Source organism: Rhinichthys klamathensis, unplaced genomic scaffold (assembly GCF_029890125.1).
Source record: "Rhinichthys klamathensis goyatoka isolate OS25496 unplaced genomic scaffold, OSU_Roscu_1.1 h1tg000127l_1, whole genome shotgun sequence".
In the NCBI taxonomy this organism is placed as follows: Eukaryota; Metazoa; Chordata; class Actinopteri; order Cypriniformes; family Leuciscidae; genus Rhinichthys; species Rhinichthys klamathensis.
In genome coordinates this window covers 5765937-5786016 of record NW_026606664.1, presented here as the reverse complement: position 1 = coordinate 5786016, position 20080 = coordinate 5765937, and the positions used below count along the sequence as shown (strand labels likewise).

Here is a 20080-nt window from a genome sequence, read left to right as displayed (position 1 = left end):
TGGCGTAATATGCTAATTTTCTCCCCGTTAAACTTGAATCAATACAATATCTTAGCATCATTCAGTGTGTGTGCCACTCATAGTGGCTGTTTTTCAAAGCAGTCACTCGCTTAAGTGTAACCGGCGAGCAGAGGGCGTGTCGACAATACAGCGCCGTACTCAAGGGTGCCAATAAATTCAGTAATGACGCCAGTTAGCCCACCCAGTACAATACGCCCAATGGCACTGGAGCGTCCTTAGTGATATATGGAGCTCAGACGCGACTCGTTGTTTATGGCGGACCTTCTGCATGGCCCACAATGAGACATAATAATGAACTGAGACTGGGAGCTTTCCGTGGTGCTGAACCGTTATTGTATGAGACGAGAAAGCGTTTGGAAGATCTTTTTTTTTTTTTACAGGTGTATTTTCTCTTAGCTGGTGGCAAAAATGCCCATTGTTATTGTTTAGATTTAAATGTGACAATACGACTTATATTTATTTACCGAAAACGCAACGGATTGAGTCTTTCTACTGTGAACGTTGAAGCTGCACGTCATAATAGAACGTTACTAAAACACGGATAAATCAGTTGTAGCCAGGTCTAATATAAGCTCGATGACTTTAGCTACTGTCTTCCAACTTTAAAGTAAATCCATTGCATTTGAATTCAAAATGTAATTATTATAAAAAAATAAATAATAATAATTATTGTTATTATTAATAATAATTATGTTAGCATTGATACAACTCAATACGACACAGGCCTACTTTCTGAAACAAATTGAAACGTCCCCATCTGGGTTTGAAAGGTCAAAAGTAATTTAAAAATGTAACGAATACAATTCACAGAATTTGTAACTAAAATAATTTTCTTTCAGACGGTTTAGGAATAATAGTGTCTGCAGATGTGCAGTGCGTGAAAAATAGAAAACCGCCACAACGGACGCTTCCTAGTATTTATTATAGGAGCGTTTTACTTTTTAACGCGCCGCTTGCCTCCGCTCTAGACAGGGTGTTCAATTTTGGGTGGAATTCGAATCGAAACTGCACGTTTACAAATGCCATAGCAACCATGCAGTCACATCTTTAATGTACCGCTGCCGTAGGGATTATTTTTTATGCACGAATGTGGAGTTAGCAAAAGGCTGTGCTGTGCTGTGCTGCAATAGCTGGATAGTGAACACCATGATGTGCGCCTGAAGAAGAGTTGCAAAGCAATGATGTCATAGTTTTAAGTAGGAGCCATGGGAGAGCATATGGTTCGTACCCGCTACCGAAAGGAAGTGTTGCTTTGTTATGAGCAGGCGGCGCTGTAGCTGGCGGAAGAGGAGGTCGCCCAGCCCAGTGTCTCTTCGCCTGGAATAGAGAAGCCTAGGAGAAGACGTGAAAACGGTGGGAAGACAAAGCTGCTATAATGGCCGCGAAATCCGACGGGGTGCTAAAGATGAAAAAGAGCGATGTAGCATTTACGCCTTTGCAGAATTCGGATCACTCGGGTTCGGTTCAAGGGCTCGCTCCGGGATCGCAGCCCGATTCTGGAACCGGAGAGGCGGACTTCGTTAACGGCGAGTCGCGGTGCTGTGGCTCAAATTCGACATGTCTCCGCCTCGGCAGGGAGCAGCAGAAATACACGGTCTGGGACTGCCTGTGGATCCTCGCCGCAGTGACGGTGTATTTCGCGGATGTGGGCACTGATGTTTGGCTTTCTGTCGACTATTACCTCCGCCGCGACTACTGGTGGTTCGGGCTTACGCTGTTTTTTGTGGTGCTCGGCTCGTTCTCAGTGCAGGTCTTCAGTTTCCGATGGTTCGTGCATGATTTCAGCACCGAGGAGAGCTCCGGCGGCGGCGCGGCAAGCTGCTCCCATATGGACGGGAAGCTGCTCAGCTGCTCCGCTTCGCACGGAGACGTTGGAGCCCACCCGTCTACGCCTCAAAGACAGGCGTCCACGGCGAGCAAGAGCAACACCACAAGCAACAGCATCAACAGCGCTACTGCAGCCCGGAATAGTAAGACACGCTCAGCATCCTGTTCCCTCTGTATCTGGCTGTTGCAGTCCGTCATTCACATCTTACAGCTCGGACAAATCTGGAGGTAAGCTATTATTTTCAATGGCACTTGTGATTTGAAGAGCTGAGGTCGCGTATTTATTGCTTGTCCTCTTTAAAATGCATCACGTATTTTGTTTAGAGCAGCGTGGCACAATGACACACTCCAAGCATGTTCTTGAGTTTGGACTGGTTGACACGTTAAGGCCACACACACATTGTGTAGGCTGGAGAGCTAATTTATCATCCTGTTTTCACTGTAAAACTCATGCTCATATTCATGGTGGATCTGGCATAAAATGCTCGGTATCTATCTTGCAACAGAACAAGGAAAGTAAGCACTTGTAGTGTTTTATTTTTAGGTGACCTGACTTGCACAATGAAAAAAAAAAAGATTTCTTCGAGCTCATATGACTGAAGAGTTCATGAGAAATAGTGTAGACGTTCATTGACTCGTTCCGTTCAAATCCATTATTAATGTAATTGAGAATAAACCTCATGGAGAACTAAATGCTATTAGTGGGTGATTGATCGCCTTGTATGAAAAGTAGTTGCAAATATTTCCCTGGTGGCATCTTACGGTGCATGAGGTTTTTGGCTCACCCATGAAGTTGCATTCTCTTTGCAGGTCAATACATTAATTTGCCCATAGTTGTACTCAATGCTTACATCAGTGACAGAGCTAATGAACGGGATCACATAAACCTGTTCAGTTCCACAGCGTCAGCTCATGAGGGTCTTCGGAAGGCTGAAGGAGTTCTGATCAGCATGTTTATAGAGTGATATTCCATTAACTCAAGTCTTTGACCCTGAGGGTTGTATGTGGATGCTGTCCAAACAGCAAAGGATGTGGAATTGCTAAATTGGAATGAGGCCATCAAAGCTATGGTCTAATATATGATATAATGATTGCAAAGACGAGGTACGTTGTGATCAGCCTAAAGACACCATTATGAAATCACGCGGTGCTGATTGTTACTTGCAGATGTGGCATTTTCAAAGTAGAATGGATACAATCTGCTGTCTTACAGCTGGTTTGGTGTGGGCTCCCATATATGTGTCCAGTCAGCTCTGAGTTTAAAGAATGTTGTTCAGCGGGAGTGGCTATTTGCTAATTGATTAAAAGCTAGTAGTGGGAAAGCTGAATGGAATGACTTAATAGCCCACTTCACAAAACTAGGCTACAACCACACCAATACAGACTAAATCCTGGTTATTTTCGTAAACCATAAGTATTGTTTTGTTTTCTGATTAGGCAGCTGATTTGGCGGAATATTTTTCTTTTTCTTTTTTGGTGTCATCCTGTTGGTGTCACATTGTTTAGGGTGATGGGAATGTGTTCTCTCAGAGGGGGAGGATTGTTGAGACATGCGCTGCACGTGGCACTGTGCAAAGGTTCACCAGTCTGGGGACATCTCACAAAGAAAAGCAATTTAAAAATAGCATGCTTCACTAATAAAGTTCTTGATATTCAACAAAGGAAATGTGTCAGGCTAAGTGATAGAATTGGAGATTGATTGTGCAAGGTGAAGGTCTACATTTAGTTGTCATATATTGATGTATATAATATATAATAATGTATTCCCATAGTGTGCAGGAAAAACCCTGTAGGAATGAGAAACCTCTAAACCTCTAACTGTTGTGTTGTGTTGTATAAAAGTAGTTTTTTTACAAGCACTTATGACTTTTAATTCAAAGGAATACACATGCATAAAGAGATTTTAGGTTGATTATAATAGATTTTTCAACCATTGTTGCTGAATCATGCCGCCCTGTAATCTGGGCTGTTTGACACAGTTAGGTTTTTTTTATTTTTTTTATTGTGGTGCTGCAAAATTAACATTTGAATGTATATTGTGAATTTTTGAGTCTCCACATAACTAAAGTATGGTTATCTGACCGTGCTGTGAAATCTCTACCTAATCATGCTCAAAATAATTCGGCACCAATGGTGGAAAAGCACTTTTAAAACAAAGTCGGACTATTTATTATGCAAAAAGTTATATGTTGTTGTTTTTTTTATGCTGAAAAGTACAAAACTAACGTAAAGTTTTTATTAACAATAGCTTTAATGTCAATTAAAATACTCTACATGTGAAATATTTTCATTTTTGAACAGCAGTTAGCAATTCTGTTACTTGGCCAGTATTAAAGACTCTGTGTGGTTAATGCACTTTTCTTTGAAAGTAGTTTTCATTTTTATTGTTTTGGGACTTTAATTTTGTAATTTGCATTTTTTTTTAAACCTAACCTGAAGGTTTTCATACATTCTAGACTCTAGAATTTCTTGTTAAGCTGCTAGACTTGTTTTTCCATGGACTAAAATCATGTCTTGAATCCTTGTCTTCCATACAGCGCTTAATTAAAGACTAAAATGATCTAAAGGAAGATGCTCAGGCATGAAGCATGGCAACGTGATACAGTATCTCTTTATAGGGTTATATATGTATCTCCATTAAAAATCCAGGGAACCAAAATTTAAAAGATCCAAAAAGGTCATAAAGGTGCCGTAAAATTAATCCATTTGAATTAAGCGGAATAAATCCTTAGTCTTATGAAGAGATATGTTAGCTTAATATGATGAACAGATTTAATTTAGGCTTTTATTCATATATAAACACACAAAGCGCATCACATATGGTAAACATGGAAGCTTGTGCATGTCTCATGAAAACATCATTGGTTGTCATGTGTGCACAATGCATTTGGAAGTTTCTGTGTTTACCATATGTATGTATGTGTGTTGATCATTATGTAAATAAAAAAATGTTGTTTCACTTGTAGTTAGATCCTATTGGTCCGGACAAAAGAAAAATAATTATCTTAATTAACATTATCCTGGTTCTCTTAGGTTTTCTTACTTAACATTATCCTGGTTGTCTCTTTCACACAAACAAAACAAGAACCGCTTTAATGATGTGTATTTTGCTACGGAACTTACCAAACATCAAAAACAATTCTGTGTGCTGGGCTAAATGCGCTTGTTGTGTACATATGATGGTATGAAGAGCTTGAAATGTGTAAAGAAGTCAAAGCATCACCAGGAATTCCTCTGTTACACACAAACGAAGATCTGCTGCAAGGAGAAAGTGTTTTTTGATGCCTGCCCTGTACCGAACTGTGATGGGCAACGTATCTCAAATGACGAGAAAAAACAAGTATGCTTGAGAATTCTTTCCTTTTTGGAGTCATATCTTGTGACATCACATTCTATTTTTGTTTCGTTTAGATGTCTTTGGTCCGTGTTGCGTTCATATTTCAGTCGAAACCGCACTAGAGTTTGTTTGGAAGCAGACCGAGACCCACCTTTTCAGGGCTCTCGGCCCACTTGGTGCACACCAGGGTTCAGATGGCAGCGTTCACACTCATTCAAATGAACCGCACTAACAGAGCAATCGCACCAGAGTTCAATTTAATCAAACCAAACCTGAGCACACCCTAAATCTGTTCATATAAAGCGATCGTATCTGTTCACCAGACTTGGATTAAACTGCTCGAATTCTCATCCGTGGAATGCACCACTTCGGGTATTTTGCCAGTGTTGTGCCGAATTCTGACCCCCTTCAAATTATTACCCACCTAGTATTGGTAGGTTTAGGATTAGTTGTGGGGGAGGGGTGGGGTTAGGATTAGGCAATCAGGTACTGACTTCAACGAGGGGGGGAATAATTTGGCAGGGAATCGAAATTCAGCACAACACCGGTATTGACGCGGCTAAATTGCAATCAAGGATTTTTTTAAATCCAGCACTCGAATTTAATCGAGAAATTGTGACATCCAGATCTTAATTCATATGGATATGTTTTATGGCACCTTTTATACAAATTTTTTTTTTTTTTTTTTTACTTTTATGTTTTGGTTACCTGCACTTTCAATGGAGGGACAGAAACCTCTCAGGTTTCATTAAAGATATCTTAATTTGTGTTTTGAAGATTAACAAAAGTCTTATGAGTTTGGAATGACATGAGGTTGAGTAAATGATGGTAACATTTTCATTTTTGGGTGAACTAACCCTTACGGTGCTTTCACACTTGGTTCGATTGCCTGGTACTCGAAACCCGAGTTCAATTGCTAACCCTGCCCCCACTGGACTGTGTGAAGTCATTATTATTTGAGTCCAAACCGCGGTGTGTTTGCGTCATTGAAGCAGCAGCTGTTTACCCCGTTGCTTGGTAACGACAGCGCAGGAGAAGGTGGAAAAATGCGTAGCGTTGCTCGCCTCCCTTTTTATATTTTTGTTTTTGAACCATTGGTTTTGTTTCCAAAGCTTCAGTACATAACTGCACTTGCGTCTATCTGCTGCGAATGTACGGCAAGTGCTCTGAAGAATACTGAAGGCCGACAGATGCCGACCAGCTGTGTAAATTGAAGTAGACATAAGATGCATTTCATATCTCCTGACTTTAGTTTAAGACCACTGCATATTTATGAAATTCATATCTACATATAAACCACTCTCTTATTCCTTTATATGTCTTACAAGCTGATTATTTTTAATTGCAGGTAATTAATTAAGCCCCTTATAATTTTGAAAGCCATTCTGTATGTTTCTGCATGTGAAGTCTTGCTGATTGTGGTCTACATGATTGCACTGCAAATGAGCATGCATCAAACCACTGTGTGCTTGCCACTTGTTGTTGACTACATGCTGTGTATATGTATGTATATGGGTCTGAATAAAGTATGAAGCATTTATAGTCACACACAGTAGGAGTCTACTTGGCACTGGGGTTATTATCCACGCCTGTATTTAACGCCCCATGCTTTTCCCCTCCATGATGACCATTTACTCATCTGGTAAAGAACATTGGTGCAGGCAGGTCACATAGACACTGCACTTCATTGCAGTCACTCAGCTAATATTTTATTGATGGTAGTATTGATGTAATACAGAAAGTAACCAAAGATGGATAATACCCAGCTAACAGGGAACATGCTCAGCTAACATTCTGGCAAGGTTCTCTTAAAGTTGGGAACAAACATTCTTCCAGTAACATTCAGAACATTTGTTAAATTTCTGGTCTTTAATAATTTTTTCAAAACAATATTTATGGAGTGTTTTTTTTTTTTCTGAGATGTTTTTGCTGGACGTTCATCTAACATTTCTTTTAAATGTTACTACTTGTTTCAGAAAGCATTCAGAAGTAACATTCCCATAATGTTTGGGGAATGATAAAACGGAATCAATGTTTCCTTCATTTTTGCATAACCAAGAAATAAAACACTTAAAACGTTTAAAATGCCCAGTTTTTAAAATGCTTTAGAGAACATTCAGAAATAATGTGATCATAACATAACAACATTAGCAAAACGTTCTTAGTTAGCTGGGTAACTGCTTGTGTTATGAAGCCCAGGTGTAAAATGGGGTCCTTATCTCACCTGTAAAGAGGCTCCTTTCGAAGCAACAGCTCTCCAGTGAACTCAGCCTAAATTACCATATTAAGTTAAGCATGGAGATTTATGCCAATGAGTGTGATTTTATGTATAGCAATGCAAACAATGGTACAGCTGAACCAGGCCATTGCTATTTACCTCTATCCATGTCACCCATCCTCCCACCCACACTGACTGCCACATCTCGGTGAGAGTAAAGGCAACATGTAGCCTATAATTTAGAAGCAAGGTGGCAGGCATCGGCATGGTGGAACGTGCATTCAAACAGTCCAGAATTTACACTTTAGGGTCGAATTAATGAGCCATCATGCTTATGCATGCAGAACACTGTGCCTAATTTCATAAGTTCTCATTTAATTCTCCTCTTATTTTAAGCCAAGATCCTCTGTGAAGTGCTTTCTCTGACAGATGTCAACACCAGTTAGGCGAGTATTAATAATTAGATGTTTTTAATCACATTGCACTTGTCATGAATTGCACTCAAAGAAACAGTGAATCAAAATGGAGGGGATATACACTCATGTCAAACTCAAAACAAAATGCAACAAAAGCAAACATGAAAGCACAACAGTCTAGTTTGTAGTAGTGGGAACCTACTACAAGGCAAAAATATACTTATCTTTATTGATTGAACCAAGCTTGAGATAAAAGCTTATCACTTGTAGTATCACAAAATAAAAATAAAATGGCAGTATCAAAGCTAAACCCTCTTTAAGAACAAAGATTACTCCAGGCTGTCTTGAAGCAGCCGAGCTTACTCATGAGAGGTAAGTGAGATCAGATCTGTGTAAGGTGCTTGCAGCTGGGCTATGAACCTCTAGTGAGAATCTAATTTTCATTGAACCGTAATACACGTCTAACAATACAAACATTTAACAAAGCTCCATTTTGGTGCCATTAACAGGAATTCCACTGAGAAATGGGATAATTGAGTATGTGAGGGGGTCATTTCATTCCATCAGCATCAGAGACACCAAACAGCTTGGTGGTCATATTTTAAGGTTTTAGAGGAGTATGTATAGACATTATCCAGCAGATAGGCTTTTTGCAGAAGCCTTCTTGTTGTGGGACAAGAAGATGAGACTAAACCAAATGTGGATAAATAAAGCACTTTTAATTTAATTGAATAGTTTAAGCACATTAGTATTTTATACATTAGTATCCCCCCCCCCCAAAAAAAAAACAAGGCCGTAGTGTGTCAGTAGGAAATAAGGAAATTCTCAAACATTCTTTTTTCCATTAATTGTAATAATCAATAATCAATATTTTAAAACGCTGTGCTGCCCAATATGAAAACCATGCTTTTTTTTTTCTTGCTTTTTTTTAATAGAATTTTTTGTTGATTAGAAAGTTTAAAAGAACAGCATTTATTTCAAATTTACGAGTATATCTTTGTAAAAATAAAATCCCTATAGTTTGAATTGGCTTGATGCTTCTGTGCAAGCCTGTTGGTTATGTCTCCCCATGTCACTATTGATAAATATTGATGAAATGCTACAGTTGTTGGTTGAGACATTTTAAAGTACTTTTTAGGCTCCTTTTGATATTTTTTCCCACTTTGTAGAGCTTTAAAGAGAGAATCTGTGTCATCTCTCAAGATACATTCTTGCTTTTAATAATCTGAGAAGTGATGAACATTGGAGGGCCCAAATGCTCAGGCTGATGCAAGTAGGGGACAGCATGTCTCAGGGTAGAATAAAATAACTGGTTTCTAATTTTTTGATAGTAAATCGTCCAAATGCATCTGCTCGGAGCGCTGGGCATAACAGCTCCCACGGGCAGCCATTGTTGGAGTGTGCTGGTGCTGATGACCTGTTTTCTCTGAGCTGGGTGTTTAGAGATGACATCAGGAGGCATCTCTCCAGATGCAGCCCTGCAGCCCAACCTCGACTGGCATGTCCTCTCTCACACCCACACCCCAACCGCATATTTATAATTAATGTTGAAAAATACAATTATAATTGTGAGCATGGCTCATTTAACTAACAAACAAGTTCAAAACGATTCCATCTGTAATGCTATATTTGCAGGACCTGAGTGGAAGCGTTTGTGGACTGATGTTCTCGCTTTCCTCACCTTTCTCTTATCTGAGAAATGGTGACTTGTTGCTGAGGGTGTTAGGCTATAATGATTTGTATTTTTATACATGTCATCCAACTCTATGAATAAGCTCAGACTTAATCGGGTTTTTTTTTTTCATCATCAGGAAGTCAGTTTATTGGCAGTTTTATTGTGGTAAGGTTGTGTCATTTGGATATGAAGTCTGATATTGCATATCTATCCCCCTTTTGTTTCCCATATGTTGTATAATCCAGATTAGATGATAATTGGTCCTGATTATGTGCCTGCAATTTAAACCATCTCTACATGCTTAGGCTTGTATGCCCTCCGTTGTGTTTTAATGCTTATTGACTTGTTTAATTTAGTATTGAATACACTGTTCGCCCCTGATTATGTATGTGGGTGGTAAAAAATTAGGCTATTGCTGATTGCTAGAGTTTAAAATAAAAAAAATGTTTTAATAAGCTGTGAAATTGCTACACATTCAGACAGAAATGGCAGAGAATGGCACTCTTGAACTGTACTTTTATGAAGTATGTACAAAAGATGACCTCTGTTGAACCCTAGAATGAAAAAAGCTGTTTGAGGCTCAACACCAGGATGTTAACAGCCTTTGCTTCACTCTAAGCTGAAAATAAGTGACAAGGTGGAAGCCCCATTCAGCAGCCAAAGTCAATAAAGAACAGCTCTGTGCCTTGCCATATCCAGATCCTCTGGGATTCGACTTCAGTATGGGTTTCTCTGAAAAATGAGCTTGTGGACGGTGATCAGATGAAGATCAAGATGCTGATATATATGCTGATATCTGATAGAAAGTTAAATATTACTCAGTTAACGAACTTGCTTCTTATCGCCTCATTTTTGTCAGGTTACCTGTTGACTCAGCAAAAAAGAAGAGAGGAACAGTAAACAGTGTGTGGGGTGCCGTGTTATGACCAAGACAGCACACTACACACTAAGGTTGCGTTTACACTGCAAGTCTTAATGTACAGATCCGATCTTTTGACCATATCAGATTTTTTGGGCCGCCTGTTTACATTCACTTTAGACAGGCATCTGTGTTTACTTTAAGTCCCACCCAAAATAATTGTCAGTGATCGCTTTACCATGCACGTGGTGTGGTAGACCCTCTGGTTTTGAATGGCCGGGCTATTAGAATTATTTATACTAGTGCAGTGCCCGTGCAAAATCTCTTTTTGTGTGTGTTTTTAGTAATTGTTGGTTTGGTGTGTTCATTGTTACAATTACACAGCAAAAGTTCAGTGACATTTTTATTTGTGCATGGTAGAAAGCAAATACTGATACTGACATAATGACATACAATAAATTGAACTACATGGTTGCATAACAATTTATAATGGGGTGACATGATGTATTTGGGTATCTGTGTACAGGTAGCAGAAGTTTAGATTACATAGCAATTTATTAACATAGCATATTCAACATCACATGCAGTAGTTACAGGCTAACTTCAGCGCACATGACACAGTAATAACTTAAGTTAGCATTGAGACCAGGCTATGCTTGAGCAAACAGTTTGTGAATTGGCTACTACAAATGATGGCCGTGAACTCATTGAATAGGATATGTTTAGTTGGTGAATAGCATAGGCTACTATTAAACAGCGATAACGTTAAGCGCACCAGAATGAAATATAATATTCAGAAGTAAACAGCGTATATAGCTGACTTACAGATTCAGTTAACATCCACGATTGACGATTCAAGGAGCAGGCTACACAGTGAACTCCGAAAAACGCTACACTTGAGCAAACAGTTTGTGAATGGGTTACTACAAATGATTAACCTGGCCCTAGCCAGATGAATTTCGCTCCGCCTAGCTTCACTCACATCCATCTGGAACCTCTTCCATTGAGAGTGATTTCTCCAACCAACTTTATGGTTTAGCCAATCAGGACGCAGGGCGGGAGTTTCATAGATGTGACGTAGTGGAGAAGCGACTGTGAGACTGTTCTGATTCAGACAACAATGGCGGCTCGCATCGAGGAAACAAGCGTTAACATTGATGCTGTTAACATTGATTTCATCCGTGTTGTCCAATCTACCTAATATTGTTTCATTAAAAGAACATCAGAGAACGGCTCTTAAGGCTTTTGTTGGTGGAAACGATGTTATATAGATCAGTGCCTTCTCCCGACCGGATTCTTCAGCGTCACAGGTTGGCTTCGGTGTGAGTGGTTGAAATAGCACGTCGATAAAGATGACAGACAAGTGGCTTATCCAATCATATGCAAGGATTTTTGATAAGGCCCAGCCTTCTGAAACGCCATTTCAATGGATCGGTTCCAGATGGATGTGAGTGAAGCTAGGCGGAGCGAAATTCATCTGGCAAGGGCCAGGTTAACAAATGATGGCCGTGAATAAAATATAATATTCAGAAGTAAACAGTGTAGCTAACTTAATTTTAGCTGACAAGAGTGTTTGTCAGAATGTTTATGTTTAAACCACAACCTTCTAAACATCATCTAAACATCTTCAATGTGTGCTTCTTTTACCGATATATTTAACAATATCTTTTGCATTTCTAATCCAAACAACGTCAAACTTGGCACTGCACTTACTCGTGCCCGTAGCAAGACACCTGTCAAGTTTGAAATCCACCGGACTAACGGTTCGAGAGATATGCGAATAACAGACAGACAGGTATTCCTGTAATTTATAGATAGATGATTCATGTCGAGTGGCCATAATTATTTCCAGCATGGACAAGATAACAGCTGTCATGGATGTTTTGCAGTGCAAAATCTGACCGAACGGATATATACAGGAAAATAACGCTATTTTTTTTTATCGACAGGTAGAATTCTGAAGTGAAATAAAGTAGTGCTGTAAGATTACATTTTTAATGAATTTGAATAAATTAATGAGAGAGAGAGAGAAAGAGAGCGAGTGAGTAGCCTAATAGTGAAGCTTGTTGGTTTAATTACAGCAACGTTATCACCTCATTGCTGAGAAAAATAATGTAGCTTTAAGTAGTTAAACTGTTTTATTTATAAAACTCATGGGTTAGAGGTTAAAAACCAGCTCCTGAATGTTTCTCTATGCACGCAATATCTTTCCTTTTAAAGTTCCCACCTCAATAAAAAAGCTGCAAGCGCATACAAGCACATCTGCTTCATAATATGGCAATAAAAAGCTATCTTTGTGGGCAAACGTGTCGCCCTCGCCTTGTGCTGGCTTGGAATTCAAGGGGGAATTGTATACGTCTTTAGACGTAGGTCGGATGTTCAAATATCGGATATGTATCTGATTAAAAAACACATTTGGAAGTGGCTCAGATCGGATGCGGAAAAATCGTATCTCGTGCGGATGTTTGTGCTCACACATGTGCAACAAATTCCAATCTGTCTCAGATACGAGTACAAAATGTTTTGTGCCAGTGTAAACGCAGCCTAACAGATTCCATTCACAAACAACCAGAGTCCCGACTGTGAACATGGGAAATGGCAAAATATCTCATGGTCAAGCGTGACTTTAGAGTAAACAAACGTGGCGGACAACGGCCAAGAATAAATTATGATAATAGTGTTTGGACTTTCTTTTTTCCCTGCAAATTTTCTGTAAAGCAATGTTTTGGATGAAGTCGTGTTATGCTTCCGTCTTCCATCAGCTCGCTTTCTGATTGGGTATTCTTTCATTCCATGTTGTGACAATCTACAGAGTGTTTGCACGTTTGTCCTCGGGGTTTCCCCCCACACAACAGGATTTCTGATCGTAAATTTTTAGCATGTTGGATATTTACGATTAAAGATCGGTGTGTCCCGACGTTCCTCCGAGTAGATTCATCCACTCTTAACACACCTCACACCACAGGGAAATCTGATAAGATGATCTGTAGAACCATTAAGATAATCGGGACTTTACCTAGGAATGTCGGAAGGGGAGAACTGGGTCCAAAGTCGGCCCAATTATCTTGTATTGTGGGTGCTTTTAGATGCTCTCTAGGTGCATGTTTGCATTATAACGCTTTGTTTTGTTTGCCTGAGAGCTGGTGACAAGGGAGCGATACTTCTAATGCCACAACTACGAGCAAGGCCCGGCGTGGGTTGCCCACCTTTTATGAATATTTAACATTGCGTGCTGTGAGAGACCTGACTGCCACCTCTTGCATTATTTACCACATTCCGGCTTGTCAGGCGGTGCGTGCTGTTCACCCTCACTGCTTACAGTGACCGAAAAACACTGACAATGAATTCAGCTTACTGTTTAACACCTATTCAACGCCAGTATGAGTAGATATCAGAGCAGCTGCTTTGCAAGTATGACCGGAGATTCACTTGTAGGAAAGGAAATTTATAAATGACCATCTGTGTCTTTAGGTTTTCAGATGTTTTTCCTGAGAAAAAGGCCCCGTAATCTTGCATGTTTCCTTGGAGTTTCAGAAGAGATTGCAACAGTGTGTCTCAGATTTGCCAAGATTCCAAAGTCTGCAATCAAAAGTCAGAAATTTCAATATAAACTCACAATTCTCTCATCAAATATATTTAAAGGCTAATTATCTGAGCAATGCTATATGCACATTAATCATTTTGTCACTATTATTGAACTGTATGCCAACAGTTGGCTAGTTTGTATCAATTGTTTTTTTTTCCAATATAAACAGATATGTTTGTTTATAGACAAATATAGACACGTCTGGGTTTTCTGTTTGAAATGAAATTTATTTCTGTGATGGCAAAGCCGATATTCCAATCTGCAATGTCACATGATTCCTCAGAAGTATTTCTGATATGCTGATTTCTTATCATAAATGTTGAAAACAGTTGTGCTTCTTAATATTTTTGTGGAAACCATGATACATTTCCCAGAATTCTTTGATTAATTGAAAGTTCGAAAGAACAACAATTTATTTGAAATATAAATTTAACTTTATTAATGTCTTTACTGTCACTTTTGATCAATTGAATGTGTCCTTGCTGAATAAAAGTATTAATTTCTTTGAAAAAAATTGTTCTGACCCCAAACTTTTGAACAGTAGAATAATCTACCATAGTTGTGTATTGGGTACATTAGCACGAAATATTATAAAATGATAAAGGGATACTCCACCCGAAAATGAAAATTCTGTCATCATTTACTCACCCTCAAGTTGTTGCAAACCTGTATGAGTTTCTTTCTTCTGCTGAACACAAAGGAAGATATTTTGAAGAACGATTGGAACCAAACAGTTGTTTGGCACCATTGACTTCCATACTATGGAAGTCAATGGTGCCCCACCACTGTTTGGTTCCAATCATTCTTCAAAATATCTTCCTTTGTGTTCAGCAGAAGAAAGAAACTCAGGTTTGCAACAACTTGAGGGTGAGTGAATTATGACAGAATTTTCATTTTTGGGTGGAGTATCCCTTTAAGAACTCCATTAAATCAAAATTAGTTTTGTGACTTTTAGTCCATGCCTGCTATTTGAGGTCATTTTCATGCCATTATATTGATAAAAAATTAACCTAAATTACACATTTATTTACATTAATTTAGAAAACCATGCTCGTCAAGCGATTTTAAATGAGTCTTTAAGTGAGCTGCTGATCTCAGGTGTGTCTGAGGAGACAGAAGTGGCAATAGTTTGTGTGATTCAGTCCATTGAGCATCTGCCCAGCTCTCCATGGCCCATCACTCCTTATGTGTTCTTTTGCTTGAAATCAAGTGAAAAATATCAGGACACTCACTCCATTAAGCGCTCTTCGCATCAAAGGTGTGAGGGTGTGTATGAGAGAGAGAGAGAAAGAGAGATATAGAGATATAAAGAGAGGGCAAAAGGAAGCAGAACTCTCAAGAGCAGGTACAGCTTTTTCACAGGACTGTCACAAGATATTAGCCTGGGAAAACCCAGACAACTTCCGGCAAATTTAGATTTGCTCTGAAAGTTAGTCTGGCAAAAAGCTCATTCAAGCCCATTTCCAATCCGTCGAAATCGCGGCACCAATCAGAAACGTTGGGGCGGGCTTTACACGATGACGACAGCGCTGGGATTTTGAAGCAGATTTTGTAGCCTACATTACAAAGATGGATGCCGCCGTCGAACATCACTCGTTCGAATCAGCTAGCGCGTCTGTTTTAAGCGATTTGAACGTTTCCTTTTAGTTAAAAACCGAGCAAAGAACAACACTCGGAGATGGTTTTCCGCCCTTCTGCATACGTCATCTCCTTCATCGCTCTTATTGGTTTTAGGTCTATCAGCGACGTCTGTTGGTGACGCACCTCTGGAAATGATTTGTCTATGACGCTTTGCCAGACCATAACTCAGTTACAACTGAGAATGGTCTGGTTTTAACCAGGCTAACAAGATATAATAGCAAGGATGCATCAACTTGATCAAAAGTGAAGTGACAGTAGACATTATGTTATAAAATATTTCTATTTCAAATAAATGCTGTTCTTTTTAACCTTTCCATTCCTCAAAGAATCCTGGAAAAAAAAGTATCAGAGTTTACAAAACTTAACCAGAAACTCTGATGATAATAATCAGAAATGTTACTTAAGCACAGAATCACCATATTAGAATGGTTTCTGAAGGATCATGTGACACTGAAGACTGGAGTAATGATGCTCACAATTCAGCTTTGCCATCACAGGAGTGAGTTACATTTTAAAATGTATTAAAATAGAAAATGGCTATTTTAAACTGTAATAATACTTAAAAGATTTTGATGTATTTGATGTCACCAAGGCTGCATATCTGATAAAACAAACAAACAATGTAAAATTTAAAATGTAAAGCATTTGACTGTGCACCAATAATGTATATTATACAGTGAGTACAGTAAACATCATGACAAAATATGCAAATGCATTAATATGCTACTATATGCATGTGTTTATAAGGCAGGCTTAACATGCATAGTTCAATTTTATACAATAAGTAACAGGAGGTCCCTGCCTCATCTCTCTCTCTACCAAGGGATTCTTCGCCTGAAAATAGTTCAGTACCCCGGGTCTAAAATGCTTTAACATGTTTTAGACTGCAGTACCAGCAAAATGTTTCTCAGAGTATGATATTTAAGCATTAAAGCACAGTTTGTGTATCACACAACAGATGTAAAGCAGCAGAAAATAAAGAATAAATGAAGGAATAATCTGAAGATGCAGAAAAAGAGACTTGGTGGACCTCAGACAATTACTCTGTTTCCATGGCAATAGACATTGACTTGATGACATGGCGCTTGTTCTCCATTACCTGCGTTAATCTGTTTTGCCAAAACAGGCTGTCTTGTTTATTGGCTTTGTCGAGAATATATGTATGTGTCTGTATAGTGCAGAATCAGTTCTGGGAGACTGGATTTTGATGGTGCAGCTTCTAGTGATATCATCAGCGTGATGTCGCAATCACATACTGACTAGTAGGTACTACATTCGGTTTGAAATTTACTTTGCAACCGTTAAATAAAGTATGTTATAAATAGTATGAATATGGGTAGGATGAATGAAATTCGGATGTATATATCCACCATGCCATCACTGTCATGTAGCTACTACGTAGTATGTCATCCGGGTACTTTTAACCTACTGTATGGCGGAAAATCAATGCCAATAATAACCGAGCGCACAACTGATGCTGGCGCGCACGGTAAATGACTCCCGCGAGAGGATAACAGATCTACACGAGAGGAAACAGGAACTCGCGAGCTCATTCAAAAACCGTATGATCATTCCCCACGCTCTCGCGCTCGATCTGCTCTCGCCTGCTGCTTTTGCTCACTCGCTCAAACTGTTTTATTTTTGGCAGTCGAGGGGCGGGACTTACTGTTTTAATAACTTCGAATGTCATTGGTTACTTCCCCTTTCCCGGAAGTCAGTTGTGATTGGACCAATGACCCGTAATTCACTTGACTTGAGACATGAGACATCACTTAATTTGTTTTATTTATTGTGGTTTATTAATGTGTAATGTGATTTAATGCATTGTTAATATAGAATAGATTCTTCCCAGATACTTTATTAACAGGAAGTCTTACTCGTGATTGCATTGTGTTGTTAAGAGATATTTACAGAATGTAATGACGCATATCCATAGTTATTAGCATTGCAAATGTACCCACATTTTTATATTTTTTACGCGGCACGACAGCATCAGTTGTGCGCTCGGTTATTATTGGCATTGATTTGTCGCCATACTACTGTTTCCAAAATACTATATGAATTTGGACATACTGCTTGGCTCACATACTGTTTTTCGCCTACTATTCGGACACAGTAAAACAGGATGCAGAAATGTTTAACTTTTCAAATGACTCAATCCAGAAATTAAGGAAAGAAGCAGTTTTGCATCTCTCAAATCACCCGTCCTTTAATGTGCAAGGAGAACATTTCATTTGAGTCTGTTGCTCTGAAATGGAGAGCTCTTAAATATATTTCCCACACCTCTTGAATCTGCTCCACTTAAAGGATGCCTGTTGTAGACTAGTTGCCACATAGTTTGACTGAGCGGAGTTTCTCCCTCAAGCAGTGAAAGCACGCAGGAGTTCATCACGGCACTGATTTAGCGGGTCAAAGCTCTGATTATTATGATTCCCAATTCACAGAAAATCACTTTGACCCTTCTGCATATCCTTAATTGCTCTCTAGGTTTTGATTATGCTTTTACCGTCTGATATGGGTCATTTGAGATGTTGTGTCATTGGGCTGCAGGATTCAAAGAGAGGCAGAAATGCGAGTTTGCTTGTGAAATGTGATTCGTTTGCAGTGTGCAATGTTCTGCGTGGGTGAACTGAAATGAGTTCAAGAAAGCGTCCAGGCCACTTTTATTCATTGAGTGTTCTGTCCCATGCATCTTTTCATACTCACTCATGAGAGGACAGACATTTCATGTAAATATTAGAAAATGTTCATTAGTGTGAGAGGAAATGTGTGGCAATAGGAAATAAAACTTTCATGCCGAAATAATGATTCATAAATAACTTAAATAAATAACTCATTTAAAACCAGCAAAATCCCTCCTGGTGGCCGTAAACATTAAATGTGTTAAACTAAACTGTTTATTATCATCATCATTATCATCATTTACAATAATAAGAATTCCAATCCAATCCACAGAAAATCCATAATTGTAATTCTAATCTAATAGTAGGATTAGTATTATACACCGAATATCTGTGACCATACTTATTTATATCAACAGAAATTATGTGTATTGTGCATATAATGGGCTTTTAATAAAACTAGATTATTATAAGGCTGTATATTCAGTAGAAACACACACAAAAATTAATTCAGTGATACATGACTTGAAAAAACAGCGAAAAAGTGCTTTGGAGTTTCTTTTTGCCAAAAACTTCAACACCCATAATGCATTTTTGATCTTTTGGCACCGCTCCTCTGTTGATCCGCAAAATGCAGAAGTTTGATCTGTAGTTTTAACAAAAGCCCTGAAGCTGTCACAAGTTCGCCAGATGACGCAAAATACAATGCCGCGTTACAGTATGTGCACGTACACACTACTACACACCTGTTACGATTTTGACAGAGCAGCTTTTTTTTCTAAAAAAAAGTATGCATCTTGCACAAATGATTAGTGAATGAGACCCAATATTTGTGTGGTCACAGAGGTGGACTACATGTGAATGCTGCTCTGCTTCCTGCTGTGGTTCAGTTATCTGTGAGAATTGTGCTCATGGGTCGAAACCGTCGTCAGTAAACAATGCAAAGCCTCAATCGAGGCTTTTCCCTCAGAGCTTTCCAAGGCTTAGAGAGGATGCAGCGTTTATTGGTGGCTGAGAAGGCAGGCCGCTACAAACTTGAGGGAGATGAATGCACACAGAGACGAGGATTAAGAAGTGTCTGGGAGGAATGACAAATCCCAGATTTCTCTTTTAATGCAGAAAGAAGCCGTTAACGCCACTCTTGATGAGGTGTAAATTGCAGAACGCATTCAGCGGCGCAAATCTAAGCGAGCCAGACCACATTGCAAGTTTGAGTGGCAATGCAAAGTATCTCGGTATGTATGAGATATTTTTATGTTTTTGTCGAAGTATGAAGATATAGGCTATTCCTGGTTATTCTTGAATTTTCTCATCTCTGGTATCAGTAATGCAGTGCTTCGCTCTCATTGATGTGACATGTCCACACGTTCTCATACTACCCTGTAAAAATAGGAATTAGGTTGTTTATGTGAATTCTTGCAGAAAATGTTTATTTATGACTGTTGGCATGGAATAGTCTAAGAGAAGGCTTTCACTTTGTCTTTCCTGAACATGCTGTATTTAAACCAGGGTTGTGTGTTTGAATTAAAAATACCTTTTAAATTCCAATTCATTTGAAATTCAGTATAAAACAGGATGCATAATTGCAATTCTGAATTTGAATGTAAGGAAGTAAAATTTAAAAAAGTAATGTTTGTTATAAATGTTGAATGTTTACTTGAAAGTTTGCTTTGATGGATGGATGAATGCATGGATGATGTTGAGATAAATGGATACTGTATCTAGAGATAGGCTAGATAGGTGGATATGTTGATGGATAGAATATAATATAGATAGATATTGATGCATAAGGATATACTGTAGATGTGGATAGATATGGGTAGATATAGATAGATGTGGATAGACATAGATAGATATAAATAGAGATGGATGCATATGG

The 20080-nt window shown here is 38.8% G+C and overlaps 1 protein-coding gene across 1 annotated transcript in view; it reads left to right on the top strand.

The window, feature by feature from the left end:
* Positions 1-933: 933 nt before the first annotated feature.
* xkr4 (XK related 4) overlaps positions 934-20080 on the top strand; it is a 62008-nt gene continuing 42861 nt past the window's right edge. The window contains exon 1 of the mRNA XM_056256661.1: positions 934-2076. Coding sequence (XP_056112636.1) covers positions 1397-2076 — 680 coding nt within the window. The 5' untranslated portion in view covers positions 934-1396. The remainder of the gene's footprint in view (positions 2077-20080) is intronic.